The 15663-nt window shown below is 37.3% G+C and overlaps 1 protein-coding gene across 2 annotated transcripts; it reads left to right on the plus strand.

Annotated features, from left to right (window-relative positions):
• The first annotated feature begins 5543 nt into the window (after positions 1-5543).
• Positions 5544-15346, plus strand: LOC117297575 (UPF0696 protein C11orf68 homolog). 2 transcript variants are annotated; one of them, XM_033780674.1, is made up of 5 exons: positions 5544-5983; positions 6462-6637; positions 10235-10477; positions 12157-12306; positions 13146-15346. In XM_033780674.1, exons 2-5 carry the CDS (start codon positions 6561-6563, stop codon positions 13537-13539), a joined length of 864 nt encoding a protein of 287 aa, XP_033636565.1. In that variant the 5' UTR covers positions 5544-5983; positions 6462-6560; the 3' UTR covers positions 13540-15346. The 2 variants fall into 2 exon arrangements, with proteins under 2 accessions (XP_033636565.1, XP_033636566.1); XM_033780675.1 differs by having other exon boundaries at positions 13185-15346.
• The last annotated feature ends 317 nt before the right edge of the window (positions 15347-15663 follow it).

Below are 15663 nucleotides of genomic sequence, written 5' to 3' on the forward strand. Positions count from 1 at the left end.
TGTAATTTCTGCTATGGTTTAGTTTCTGAATTAAGCCAGCTAAAATAACACCCCACCTCTAGCAGAAAGCTGTTAAAAATGGGGGGGGGGGGGGGGGATTTCCTGTAGCCTTTAAACCACTTGACGAAATGAAAAAGTATTCATTTTGTGAGACATGTTTTATGGCATATTTAATTGCGTATTTTTTTATTGAGTGAAGTTTTACGATGTAATACCCCAATAATTTACGTTATCCCCAAAGCAAATTTAACATCCATCAAATAAAACGTTTGATACTTCACCAGGATCAAAGTCAATTACACGAACATGAACAAGCAAATGAAAAGCTTTATCTTGGAAAAAAAATTACAAAAAGGCAACTTGAACGCTAAGTATACGATCAATGCAAATAAAAAACGACAATGGGGAAAATGGCTGGTTAGGAAAGAGAAACTGTTTAAAAAAGATTTACTTATCGAAATTTTATGAAGAACACAACACCTTCTGAGTTGCATTTTTATGCTTTATTATTCTTGACATGTTCTCGTTCAGCATGTTGAAGCATTTGTTATGCCCTAAAATAGTTGTTTTCTTTGTTGTCTTTTCGGGCATGTTTGCTATTATTAATTGTTTATTGATTTTCATCTATGTCTTTTTTTTTGAACGAAGTAATAACTAAATTCATTTTAAAAGGCACTGGATACTTTTGGTAATATCTCAAAACAATTGTTAGAATAAATTTGGAATCGATCAATGGAGTGTTGATAGTATAATCCATTGTGAGAAACGGCTCCCACTGAAGTAACCTCTATCAGAGAAAGAAATTATTTCTTACTAAAATATTTGAATATGATTGCGAGACCTCAGAATTAGATTTTGAGGTCTCAAATTCAAGCATCTGAAAGCACAGTTTTTTTTCTTCCATTATTATCCCGCAATTTCGACGATCAGTTGAGCTCCAATTTTCACAGGTTTGTTATTGTATGCATAAGTTCAGATACACCAAGTGAAAAGACTGGTCTATGACAGTGACCGAATGTGTCCAGTGTTTCTGAACAAGTTTTTTTTTCGACAGGGAGTAATGTTTATTTTGAAGAAAAAAAACCAGATAGCTGTCTCTGATGATGAGTCTAGCTTACCTGTTTGCCGAAAAGAGCGTGTTGCTATGTTTACTTATATAACAGACGTGTCGAAATTAGTCGACCGGTCATGTGTTCCTTTGCTAAATAGTGCAAGGGTATGAACCAATATTGATAGTTCATGCTCAGCTACTCATAAAAAACAAGATAGAATGCTGGTGTTAATAGCCCAAAGTTTTAATTAACGGCAAAAAGGCTGGCCATTAATTGTTTTTTTTTTGTCAATTGAATGTAATGCTGGCTATTGGGAAACTTTGGTTTTAAATCATGAACGTCGAATACGGCCACGTGTAGCGAAATGACAGCGTCTACCAACTGCATCTCTGGCCGGTTTTGTTCACAGCATTCACTCACGATCACCAGTGAAATTTGAAAATGAAAAGTCGTTTGAAGTCGACAAACTAAAGTCACCTTATAAAGCGAACCTTTTTTTTTACTAAAGATTTCTTATCAACGGCGGGGTCATTTTAAGTAAATATTAATTTCGCATAATGCTTATACTACCATAACTACCTTTAAATAAAGACCTTATGCACAAGACCTTACGCACATGGTGTCATTTTAGTAGGGTGCCCTCACCCAGAGGTCAAATGGAAGTTGTTTATTGGTTAATCCTGTTTGCCGCGCGTACAAATCGGTGCGTTTCGATTGTTTCGTCACCGTTTAACCTCAAGGGTGGCGGCTGGATGACGTCAATGCATAAGGTCTGATAACAAGTAACACAGTGTATTGTTACCTTAAACTTGTTTTCCTTGATTTGATTACTTCAAAAGATCACACGCAAAACGGAGCCCTTGACAAGTCCACGTTGTTTTTTATATAATACTGCATCACAACAAAGCGCAAAGAATAAGTCAGTTTTGTTATGTTGAATCGAACCAAGACACAACCATTCTTCGATCAAATTGCGATCAAAAATTCTTTAATTTGTTTTCCTCGTAACTTTCGAGTTAAAAACATTTGTTTATACATATAAAAGCAATTTCTTCTCGGAGTGAATCATCTTTATAAATATTTTTTTTTTTAGTTTTCAGATGAAGTTCAACACCCGCTTTTTTTTAAGGTTTTCAGATGAAGTTCAATACCCTCTTTCTGATTTTTTTTTAGCAGTAGTTGATTGCACTTTCAACAATTACCAATCAAACAGATAAAAAAGTAATAGTCTAACTGTAAAGTTTATCATGATCAAAATAAATCCAAGGTTAACTTATATTCATTTAAAAAACAATATTAATATAAAAAAATCATCAAGACTCCAACCCGCATGTATAGTATTTTTTTAAATGTATCATTAGTTATATATCCTCTCTTGTAAGCCACTGTATTTAATGGGAGAATTAAATCTCTTTCAACCGGCAAAAAAACAAAAACAAAAAATGGAATTAAGTTGAGGCTATATACGATATTCCAAAGAGTTAGTTTTATGGAAAAACAGAAACTGGACATGTTTTCACTCTATCTTTACATAAGTGAATTGCAGGGACTCCTTCTCCCACAAACTCGGTCCAGGGTCAGGTTTCCTGTTCCGTGCATTGGAGTACGTATGAAATTTTTCGCTCGAAATAAAATGTTATGTTCTCAGTATAATATTTCGTTCTCTTGAAAAGAGCAATAATAACTTTCTTCAAAATGTATTTTTTCCCCCTAAAAACAATTATTTTGTCGATCCTTGGAATAACATATCGTTTCCTAAAAATGTTATGTTGTGCGCTCAAAATTATAACCCAATGGTTCTGAAATACAGATCAATGCACACATAGCTGGTATCGAAATACAGTATGGTTGTTTCTTAACCTATTTGTAAAAAGAAATTCTCTGTGAAAGTCCGTTTTACATTATCAAATGTGGCCAAACCTTTTCTCTGCAAAAACAAACAAAAGCTTGACAAAATTTCGTAACAATGGTAGGACTATGTCGATAGAGTAGACACTTATTATCCAAGTTGAGGATTATAAAAGCGAATGTTTCTTTATTTACAGTAATCTACTCCCATGGTGGTAGAATGTATAACGCAAATAGTCTAACACTTGAACGGCACGAAAAGTAAACACAAATCGTTTGTGGACTGTTTACATATATACCTTTTCGCAATTATTGCGCAACCGCTATTAGTTGAATGGTGTGGATGCCGGTGTCGCATGCAATTATGTCCTCTATGCAATACTATCCGGAGAACAATTTTGCATATACTATCCGGAGGATATTACTGCATATGCAATAATGTCCGCCGGACGGTTTTACGTGTGCAATCGTGTCCGGCTAATAATGCAATTGTGTCCACCCGGACACATTTTCATATGCAGTTGTTTCCGCCCCTGTGCAAAACCGTCCTTGGTTGACGGAACACGTTCGCCATTATTTTACAAGCTAAGTGCATGTCATGAATGACATGGGAAATGTTCGGCTGTTGGGTATTCGCTACAATCATAAAGTACGTGAATATTCATGCTGCATATACTATACGTATATAGGTTCAGTGAACGCTCGCTTACGGGCGCACATACATGTACGTCATGTAAGTCATGTACATGTCCAGTACATGTCCACCGGACGGTTTTTGCATAGCCCCGGGCAATATTGCATATGCAAAAGTGTCTGGAGCGGACACAATTGCATGGCGGACACAATTGCATCTGACACCGGTCCAGCATGCACCTCATTCAACGCTTAACGTGCGCAAACAGACTGCGATGAGGTTTACAGTAGTACAATCGTGTACTCTTGTGGCTCCCGGTGGCCAAATGGTCGACGACCGTGACCTGGTCACAGCTGAAAGAGTTAGGGTCGTGAATTTTCATTGATTTGCTTCCTGTTCGACGCCAATCAGTCAACCAGAACAGACCCCGTTAAACAAAAGTACTTGACATCTTTTTTTTTTTATATTTTCGTTACACAAACATAAAACCTCGTTTGCTTGTCAAACTGTAACTACATTATAATTCTCAATCCTTGCATCCCAAACGAGCGATCCATCGACCTTCTCCGTATGCTGGCTCACCTGGCTGCGATGTGATAACATATTTGATTGGGGGGGGGGGGGGGGGGGGGGGGGGCAGCGAATCGCGAGCCGGTGTCGCATGCAATTATGTCCTCTATGCAATACTATCCGGACGACATTATTGCACGACTTATTGCATATGTAATCATGTCTGCCAGATGGTTTTGCATATGCAATCGTGTCCGCCCGGACGCTGCTGCATAATGCAATTGTGTCCGCCCAGACACAGTCATTTGCATATGCAGTTGTGTCCGCCCCGTGCAAAATCGTCCTTGTAGTAATTTGAACGCCATTGGTCGATGGAACACGTTCGCCACTTTTTTTTTTAACAAGTTAATCAGTGCATGTCATGAATGACATGGGAAATGTTCGGCCGTTGGGTATTCGCTGCAATCATAAAATACGTGAATATTCATGCTGCATATACGTAGGTTCAGTGCATGCACGCTCGCTTTTACGCGCGCACCGGACGGTTTTTGCATAGCCCGGACACATGGGTGACAAAAATCTCTAAGGGGGACAGAGTCTCCTGCTTAAAACATATGCTTAAAAAACTGCTTAAAAATCTGCTTAAAATCTTGCGTAAAAATCTGCTAAAAATCTGATTAAAAACTTGCTTAAAAATTTGCTTGTAAATCTGCTTAAAGTCAGAATCATGGTCTGCAAGGTGTTAAATTGATTCTGCTATCCAAATTGTTTTGTTCTATCATAATAATGTATGTAGTTTTAACGCGCCTTTTCCCAAAAGGATACAAAGCGCTAGGTATACTGCAAGGATTTGGACGAAGTTTGAGATAATTATAAGACGTGATCATTAATGGTTTACAAGGTGCTGTGGTGCAATATGCTGCCAATCCAGCCACGCAGGAACACCGCAGCGAACCCCTTCTACGATAAGCGCACTGGGTTATTTACATACGTTTACACAACACATGGGACCAACGGCTATACGTCCCATCCGAAGGACGAAGCAATGGTCTATCTAACATTTTCAGGGAAGTTTAATTATTGTTAGTACATGCTGGACCAGAACATGTCATGAAACATTTCAAACAGAAATGCTACTTTCAATGTGTTGTTTTCTTTATACGATATTCGAGAACTAGCTTTTGGATTTTTAGAACGGGTTCTTTACCGCACCCATAATTTAATTTATTGTTTTCCATTTTTATTTATCGTAGAATGAATAGCTTTTTACTTGATGTGAATTGCTTTCATGTTTGAAACCTTGGCTACAAAGACCATTATAGAGAACAGATGAAATCTGCAAGATAGCATTGATAAATTCTCATTTTTGTCATAAACGTACACATCGCTTATATTAAGAACAAGGCTTGCGCATGCTCTTATAATTAGTGAATGAGGACTGCGGCAAGTCTAGCAAAACTATGATCTATCATCCTCTAGAGGGCGTAAGATTAGGGAACTTCCCTGACACATCACACTGCCTGTACCATATCACATAAAATACAATCCCGTTAGATTGATTTATTCCCTATTCAAAGTCGTCTTCTTGTTTTGGAGTGCCTTTGTATCTAAGGTTAGTCAAGAATTATTCTTAGCTGATTAGTTGTACAGACACCGTCTAGTTAACGCTTGGGTGTAGTGTTTTTTCTTCCGGTGGGGAATTCCTTTTTTTGCGAAGCAGTCACCGGTCCATATAGATAGCGGCGTTGCATTCATCGGTTTACAACCTAACGAAGTTCATTGTACGAGTTGTTGCGCATTTGTATGCTTCCCGCATCATCGTCAACATTAACTGCTGTCACTTCTGAACGGACCTCCGCAGCTGTCTCAGTCGGTACAGATTCTTCTGGTCATTCATCATGGCGCAAGCACTGCAGCAGTACAAACTACAACTTTCGAGGTATGTTAATTAATTATATCGAAGTCTTATGCGCACGTTTCTACCAAACAAGGTACTCACGATCACGGCGCTGAGGATATATACAAACTTTCAGAAAATAGGTTTGTTGCAGTGATGAATTTTGAGACCCAATAGTTAGCACCTTCAATGGGTTTACAAGGTGCACGGCGCATACAGCAGACCACATCCAGGAACACTGGGACGACCCCCATTCTCTTTTAGAAAGTGCACTGGGTTCTTTTACACCCGTGACACAACACGTACAGAACTATTATTAATGTGGACAATCACTTTCCCACAATCTTCATAAAGAAATTCAACCTTTGTAATGAGATGATTCAAACGAAAAAATTAATAAAATCATTATTAATTTTCAACCCTAATTTGTTTTTTTAAGAAGTTAATAAAAAATATCCTTGATATCAAAGTCGATCGACCTTCCATATTATGATTCTTATGCCTCGTTCTGTTGCTGCAGGTAATTCATGGTGAGATCTTGGTGTTAATAAGGTTATATACAAAATCGACACATGGTCTCTGTTCCTAGCTAGATTCGAATCATTTACAGCTGGCCAGAATGGAGGGGGAGGAAACAAACGAACCTCAACCGAACGATGAAGGATCTGTCACAGCTAGTCTAGCGAATATTTCCATGTAAGCATTTCTGTATTCCATTTGACTATCAATGCCTGAATCCTAATCTGTCATTTTGTACTGCATTTCTTTTATCTTTCTAAAGTCGACTCGATTACTATATGCCATACTGTCCAGTTGTTTTTCAATTGCACAATAATCCAAAGTGACTTGAGTTTAATAGACCATGTGAACCTTGTTAACAACAAGTTTGACCTTGTACATTCTTTGAGTATTCTGGCAGGCAAGATACTACACTGTCCTATCGGAAAGTTGAAATTTGGTGTCATAATTTTCACTTAAAACCAAGAGTTATGAAAATAAAAGCTGGACAAGTTTTGAGATGTGCCCCCTTTCATCATATCAAAAGTTAATAAGAATTAGACAGTGCAATCTCCGTAAAATATAAGATTTCATGTCTTCTTCCATTGCGCTGTGTACAAATCGTGCCTGCAGGAAGTCCAGGTTCTGTGGCTCTTTTGTAAACATGTGGTGTCACAGGTCACATCATCCAAACTGAGCGTGAGTGCAAACTGACAGTTGACCTATTTTTTGGTTTATAAAGTCGATAAAACCAAAGAGAAACTAGATTTAAGTTTTTGTGACATCACAAAAACAAGGTGTTCGGGATAATGATAAATAAAGTTTTATTTGATGTATTAAAAGTTATAAATTAAGCTTGATAATATAACACTTATTTTGAACTTCAGGTTTGGACAGGAAACTTTTTAAAGTACTTTAAGCCCTTTCATGTTTGGGTATATTTTGAAAATGAATCGTGTAGTTTCATAGAAAAGGTTTTTGAAGTATTAAACTTTGAATGCCGACATTTGAATTAACGCGGTTAACATGTAGCATTAAAGACTAACAAAGCGTGGAGGGCGCACCTTGAACAAAGATTAAGAACATCGCGCTGTTAATGTACATGTCACCACAGGGTCGTCAATGTCACACGGCTGGCCACGCGCACACAAATGCATGACAACTTAGTTGAATTAGTTGGACAAAGTTATTTCATACAAAGAGACCATGTCAAAAATAAACTTCATAATTGTCTGGAAGACCTCAAAGCAAAGCCCGGGATATTTTGTTCTACCCAATTTCCAGTTTCGACCGGAAGGCAGGGTCAAATTGGGGTCGTACTAGTACAACTTTGTGAATTATGGCGTATGGCGTATAGATTGTGCAAATGCTAACGTGGTTTCAGAGATATGGTTTTTGAAATACTAAACTTTACGCGGTTAACATGGGCGGCTGTATTAAGACTAACAAAGCGTGCACCGAGCACCTCGAACAGATCTAAGAACATCGTGTGGTTAATTTGGTACGCGTCAATGGACCGTCAAAGTCACACAGCTACGCACGCACAAGCACATTGTGCATGTACAGTGTATATGGCATTGGATTTCCTATAGTGGAGTTGGACACGCTTGAACGCACACGAACAATGGATCTGCGTTAATGTCCGTTTTGGACCGGAATAAAAGGTCAAAATGGTGTCATGTCAATGTAAAAGTTTGAGAAAAATAAATTCTCTAATCTGATGTAAGAATTGTGGTTCTACAACAAATACTTCTTAAAATATGATTTTTTTAACTTTTAAACTTCCGGTTTGAACCGGAAGACAAGGTCAAAATGGGGTCATGTCAGTGGGGCGTTTACGCAGTTTGGGATGATCTTTCCGATGATGTTTAGATTGTAAAAATCCATTATGTACTTTAGGAGTAATGATTTTTTGAAATAATAAACGTTTATTTAGCGTAATTCGACACTCGATGGCGTCATCATGACGTCACTCAAGCGGTTTCCTGTCCCAGTGACTTTCTAACTATGTGTGAAGTTTGAAGTTTATATGAGCTTGGGAAGTGTGCATTTGTTAGCGGACAATCGTCAGGCATAAGAAGAAAAAGAAGAAGTAATAAAAAAAAAAAACGAACAAAAACAAGAGGTGTTTCGGACTTGAGTCCGAACACCTAATAATACGTGATGACCCACTTGATCTTTGAAACTTCACTGCCAAGCTATGGTGTCAAGTCTTACAGCTTTGGCGTCAAACTCAACAATTTAATAGCCAAAGTAACATCATTTTGGGTATGATAATAACGCCAATGGAATATTGTATTGTCAAAGACTAGCTAGGAGTAGGCCTATATCTTATGGTTCATAGTGTCAATTTTCACACCCAAGTACGTCTGTGCAGTGTTCTTTTGATATGAATTGGGGAGGGGGGATTTACCCTAAGGCAGCTTTGAGCTCATTTCTATTTTTATTTTTCATTTGTAAATTTTTAATAAACACAATTCATACAAACAAAAATTATAACCATTTATTTCCACATTGCAGAGAAAATATACCAATATATAACACTGTTTGTATGCAATGGTACGTATTAAATATTGATTATTGAATAATTGGTGTAATTGATGTTCCTGGGCAATGGAGCATAATTTTATTAGCTACAATTAAATTAGATTTATGTACGTACGGATGATTACAGTTTATTGTTAAAGTCACCTGGAAGTGGTATTTTGTCAAAATAAAGCTTTTGTCACTAAAATATGTGTTTTGATGAGTGGAATATAATAAACAATTAACTAAGGTTTAAAAAAAAATAGCTTCCATGTTATTTACAAATTTGAAAAAAAGCCCGACCCGAGAGGGCGCTGTTCGTGACGTCAATCGAGGCGCGATGAATCGCATGCAGTGCCAAAACAACATAGTGACGCTTGGCGCATGCTAAAAACATGCCCTCAAAGTTGAAACAATACCTGTTTTTTTTTTCACGTTAGGCAAATGCTCCGTCAGGTTCGTTACGTCTTTCAGATACCTTCTTCGACTTCCCCACAAATTATTGGGGTGGCGTCATGTTTTAAAAAAGAACTTTTCTGTTCATGTCAAAATGTGTAGTGTATTCTCGAAGCACGACGGCTCGAATGAAGTGTTTGCTGCACAGCGCTGGAAAAGATGTCCGACCGGACGACTTGGCAAACTGACACCATCTTTAGTTGTTTTGCTGCATCCAGCAGCAATACACCTGGTCGACATTGCCGGACAAATGCAAGAAGAAAACTTTTTTAAAACGTACAAACTAACGACTAGGACTTGAATGTACTTGCCCGTACGTGTGTTCGATGTTCAATCGAGGCAAAGTCTTCCTCGATTGACGTCACAAAAGGGGTAGGCGGAGTCACCCCCCCACACAAATTTATCTAATTTTTTAAACTTATAAATCGGTAAAAACAATTACTCCAAAAATTATTTCATTGTTCAGGAATATATACTCTAATGTTTGAAGATAAAAAAATTATATTTCCAGGTGCCTTTAAGTATTATTAGAATTGTTAAATCAAATTCTTCGTCATGTTTTCTGTACTGTCATCAGTACAGTCATGCTGTTGAATGAATAATAATATTGATGGTAAATAAAGTATAAAAACAACAACCGAAACAATTTTTTTTTGAAATCAAACATGTGAGAAGATAATGGTTATAAAGTTAATGGATCTCGTCATCCGTTTGAATGAAAATAATAATCTCCATCTTTCTTGTCATCTTCAAAACAAAAATTAACCACTGTTTTCTTTTTAAACCCAGTTAATGTTGTATCTCCAAACCTAGACCGGCTTCTGAAGCCAACTCTCCGGACCACTCTGAGAGCAGTCAGTCCCGTCCTGAGACTCCTTCCATTCAGCCACAACAAATCACAGATCCCGAACGTTCCAATCGCCTCTTTGCTGACTCCAATGCCGCTGGTGAAGAGGATACTCGTCTGTTTAACCCGCTGGACTATGAAGACTTTGATGAACGGCAGCGCAGTCTGGATACATTCTTGGATACTTATGCACCATCCAAAGTCAAGAGGTAAGACATCAGGGCCCAATTTCATAGAGCTGCTAAGCACAAATATTTGCTAAGCAAGAAACTATTACCTTAATAAAAAACAGGTATACCAACCAAACTTCCACGTGATTTTCAGGATAAGCAAACAACAACTGAATACCAGTAACAAGCAGTTTGCAACAAATGAACATTTTGTTAGGTAATCATGTTTTCATTATGGAAGAAATTTCATGGTAAGCAAATTTTTGTGCTTAGCAGCTTTTTGAAATTGAGCCCAGGGCCTTTCATCACTGAGTGAGTTCAGTCTGTCGTAAGGACAGCTACTGTACACTCTAAAACCTTACGGGTCAGATCCGGGTCAGATCCGGATCCTAGTCAGGGATATTAAATGTATATGTTGTATCTGTTGTAATTAAAATAAGAAAACAAAAATTGTAACAAATTGTTTGTGTTCATACAATTCCAAATAATGGTAAATGTGCTGTGCTAAAGACCTTTATTATCATGTTACAGCCATCTTTATTTGCTCCCATTGATATCAATGTTACCAAACCGAGGCTGGAAGAACAAAATAGTGTGGTTCATATTTGCAAAATGATTATTGGCATTTAGTGTTGTTATGCGATACGAGGAACATGACCAAGAGTATAGGCATGATAAGTACAGGTCTATTCCCACTTGTGTTAGTTTGTGACTTTTTTTACCATGTTGGTCGATAGTGAAGGTTTTTTTTTCTCAAGATAAAGGATATTTTATTCAGTACCTTTGGGTAGCAAAGGCCCTATTCTCGTATATCAATGTGGGCAAAACTATCGATAGACCTCCCAATAATTCTATAAATTTATATTCCTTAAGTAAGGGCAACGAAAAGGGGCAACGAAAAGGGCAACAACCAGTCGTTATACTGTTATTTCCATTTATTTGCTTCTATGCATTCAATGTGCAAGTTTTTTGCATGTGTTATTAGATTTGCTTTCACAACCAGAATTGCTATTTAAATTGTATCTCTGTTTTTTATTTTTAAATGCTTCATGTACTGTCTTTCCCTTGGTCAACCCCAGTGCAACCTCGCTACCATGGGCGTCGCGCCGTATCACGCTAGTTCTGCGTACGTCTCTATGATCGAGCAAGGCATGCTGGGGAAAAAATGGCGCGGCGAGATTGATCACCCCCGGGAAGGAGGTTGACCCCAGTGTCACAATCTCTCTTTTTGACAATAGGAAACTTTTGGGATGCTTGGTGGCAGCAGACTTACCAGGTAAAATCCATAATTGTTCTCGGTAAAGTGCACATGCTCAGAACTACGTAAACAATGGTAAATTACCTGGTAAGTCTGCTGCAACCTAGCTTTCCAAAGTCTCCTAATTGTATCCAGTCTTGGCGTGAGCCTTTATCATTGAATTACTTTGCAGAGTTTTAGATTGGTGTTGTTTTAATAGATGAAAATTTGCATCGGGGATAAAGAAAATTAATGTTGGAATACACCATTATACACCGATATGTGTAAGCACTGCATAATTTCATGAGCTCTTACTTTTATGGGGGTTGTACTTTTCTAATGAACTACTGAATTAACTGTTTAAACTGAATTAATGTTCATGAAACATAATTCAATTTTCTGGTTATGATGTCTGTTTGTATTTTGAAATAAAAAAAACATTATAAAAATTATATCCTTGTTTCTCTTTTTTCCCCTCTAGATCAGACGGTGTTGGGAAAATCATTGTGAACTCATTACGTTTTAAGGACGAGGGTCTTGGAGACGTAGAAAAGATACAAGAGGAATTCAAAAAGCTATCACACGAAGAAGTCAACTGGCCCACTGTCCGGAAACTTGCGTTGACTCATAGGTAACTTAGGAAATCAATTGTACCATTTAACATAACAGTTTACAAAAAACCTCAAATTACCAAAGCAAAAGAATTATTTCACCATCAGATAACAGATGTTTTGTTTAATTCAACCAGAGTGCGTTAGACTGCAAGCTAGCAACAGGCTATTAATAAGTATTACATAGTAATTAAAACTGTGTATGAATTTATATAAAACAAAAACCAAATTTTACCCTGACTTAAGAGCCAGGACCAGGTTAATTTGATAATTGTCAGGATATGTTTCCTCTTTTTGAGATGAGATCGAGTGTCTTTGATTATATAACTTCGTCTCTGCCTTGTGGGAAAGAGAGTTTGAACCTGTATCTTCGAGGTAAATTTTTGCTCAATATTTTATGTTTCATAACTGAATGTTGGAAAAGGGGTTTCGGTGAACGTTTGTGACGAGTGAACGTTTCACTGCGGATCCATAAAGATAGTACACGGCAAATGAATTTTTCGTTTACAAAAGCAGCTAGCAATAGTGAAAACAACTGCGCCCTCAACCTTTTACACGATAGGAATAGAAATATTTAAAATCAAAGTTTGCCCTGACTTGAAGAGAATACGCTTGAGAAACATAACTTATAGTGTGGGTGGACAAGGCAAGGTCGCTTACCCGCTTGAGTTTTTTTCCAACATAGTCTGGTCCGATGTATCAAGGGAATTCTGTTGTAAAAGTTTTTAGATTCAGGGTTAGGTTTGGAAATTAATCACATAATTATTAAACCACCATGAATACGAAATGTATTAAACCTTGAAAATATGAAATATCAGCATTATTTTGTAGATCTCAACATTTTTTATTTATCCTAAAGGTGTAAAAGTGGTATTTGGCTTGTGTTTCAAAACACCAGGGAGAAAGTCGACGAAGCGTGGAGGAAAATCGCCAAGGCTACGGTGGCAGATATGCTTGGTACTCACGCTAAGGTCACGCCGACTGAAGATGCAGGAACACCCGAGGAAGTCTTACACTCCGGACAGTATGTCATCAGTGTTTATGCTGAGAACTTTGATAAGAAAGACGAAGTGTATAACTTGGAGGATAAGATTCGGAAACTTGGTATGACGGATCGCATGGCCTTCAAACCTCGTGTTTACTCCAAGATTGGTGTGTTTTCCGAAAACAAGTGGGGTTTGAGACCGGGCATCTATACGTCACATTGGCACCCCGACGTCGATGAGTCTAAGATAAGGGACAATGAAAAATGAATTTGATTGCTTAATGGTAGATCAGTCTTGAGTTTTTAGTCTAAGGAAAATTAAGAAGCCTCCCCCCCGCGGAAAAAAAATTAAAAAAAATAAAATAGAATTTGTTTTAACGGATTTGGATTTATAACAACTTAGGCACTGTATTATTTTTACGGGGTTCGCCTAATTAGGGGATCCAATAAAGCATCTCATCTAGGCGCTTTGTAACCTTCGGGGAAAGACGCCTGATATACATGCTGATATGTATACATTTATGCATGCATGTATGTATGTATGCATACTTTGTATGTATGAAATAAAACTAAAATTGCATACAAAGGCTCCATACCATCTCAGCTATCATTTATCCGAGTTTGTTTTGTCTTTATCCTTGTATAACTGTCCGTCCTGAAAGGGGTTAGTTTCTAGTGATGGCTTTAAGACCATCTCGGTGACGGAGTTCAAGTGTACTTTGTTTAATAAGGGAATAAAAGGGTAGCGACTAGTGTGACACGGCAATTCGAGCATGCAGCACCTTCACCTTGTCAGCACCTTCTCTTTTTAAATTGTTGCGCGCGCAGTTTGTTTACGTGCTTAAGCTAGCAACCGCTCGTGAAATAGGTTTAGGCTTTAGCAATTTTGTTTGCTACTTTAAGCAAACAAATTTGCTTACCGTTAAGCAGCCCTATGCAATTTGGCCATGCACATAGTGCAACATATTTGCAATACGTTGTTAGTGTGGCGTGCAGCGGTGTGTACTTTACGTGTGTTTGTATGGTAGGTGTAGCGAAGTAAACGAGTGTCTAAAATGCTTAAGAAACGTTGTACATTGTATCATCTTCTCATTTACTCTCAAGTTAGTGTGTAAACCTTTCAAGTGGCGCTTTGAACCATAACAAATAGTATGATAAGACAGAATTTTTTTATCGCCCGCCATTGTGTCAGTAGGGGGCCCATACCTTCTTCTTTGTTGCTAAAGCAAACGATCTAAAATCTTGCGCCTGAAATAGGTGTACGTTTAGGAAGGGGTAGAATGATTTAAACAATTATTTTTGCTTACCGTTAAGCAGATCTATGAAATTTGACCCTGGGCTTATTTTCTGTCCAAATTTGGTCAAAGTTTTCCATGCGTGAGGGAGGGATAGTGTCCTAAAACTGTGTGCGGTATCACTTTTCATAATGTATTGGGGAAGGTTTTCTTAATTCACTAAGAAGCGCTTGAATACAAATTTGAAAGACTTTTGTTTACTTAAGTGTAAAGATTTTGTGCAATTTTGACTTGTCACACATGTCTTTAAGAGCAGGACACAGAAAAATAAAGTGTGTACAAGTTCTTTTCTGAAGTTAATTTTTATTTCACATAATTATGTTTCTTCTATTTCTCAAAAAATGTGCTTTATTAGGGTTACTTTAACTTACTTTTTGTAATTTTGACTTGTCACACATGTCTTTAAGAGCAGGACACAGAAAAACGAAAGTGTGTACAAGTTCTTTTCTGAAGTTAATTTTTATTTCACATAATTATGTTTCTTCTATTTCTCAAAAAATGTGCTTTATTAGGGTTACTTTAACTTACTTTTTGTATAGGTTTTCCAGGCCAGTTTCAGCAAAAAAAAACACAATTAAATTCATTAACATGCATTCAAATTCACGCATTTTCCCCTGTACCTCTCAAACTAGGTTTTCTTTTAGCTCTTAATGCATTCAACTTCGTTTTCGTGCACACATGATTGCATTTTTCTCGTTCAGATTCGCTTCAGTCATTCTATTTCATTTATAGGTATTCAAGACTACACTTTGACCATTCTTAAAGTGAAGGTACACGTTTGGTAATTACTAAAAAACAAATATTAACTTAAAAACTGACTTGTTAACGAGCATTGGAGAGCCGTTGATAGTATAAACATTGTGGGAAACGACTCCCTCTGAAGAAACGTAGTTTTTGAGAAAGAGGTTATTTCTCACTTAAATAATAAAAGACTTCAAGCTAGAAGTCTTTTATTCTTATCTGAAAGCACACAAATTCGTCAAACAAATGTGTTTTTTCTTTCATCATTTTCTCGCAACTTCGATCACCAAACGTGCGTGTACCTTCCCTTTAAGTTGAATTTCTACTACCTATTTACAATTGATGCATTAAAACTA

The sequence above is a fragment of the Asterias rubens genome, chromosome 12 (assembly GCF_902459465.1).
Source record: "Asterias rubens chromosome 12, eAstRub1.3, whole genome shotgun sequence".
In the NCBI taxonomy this organism is placed as follows: Eukaryota; Metazoa; Echinodermata; class Asteroidea; order Forcipulatida; family Asteriidae; genus Asterias; species Asterias rubens.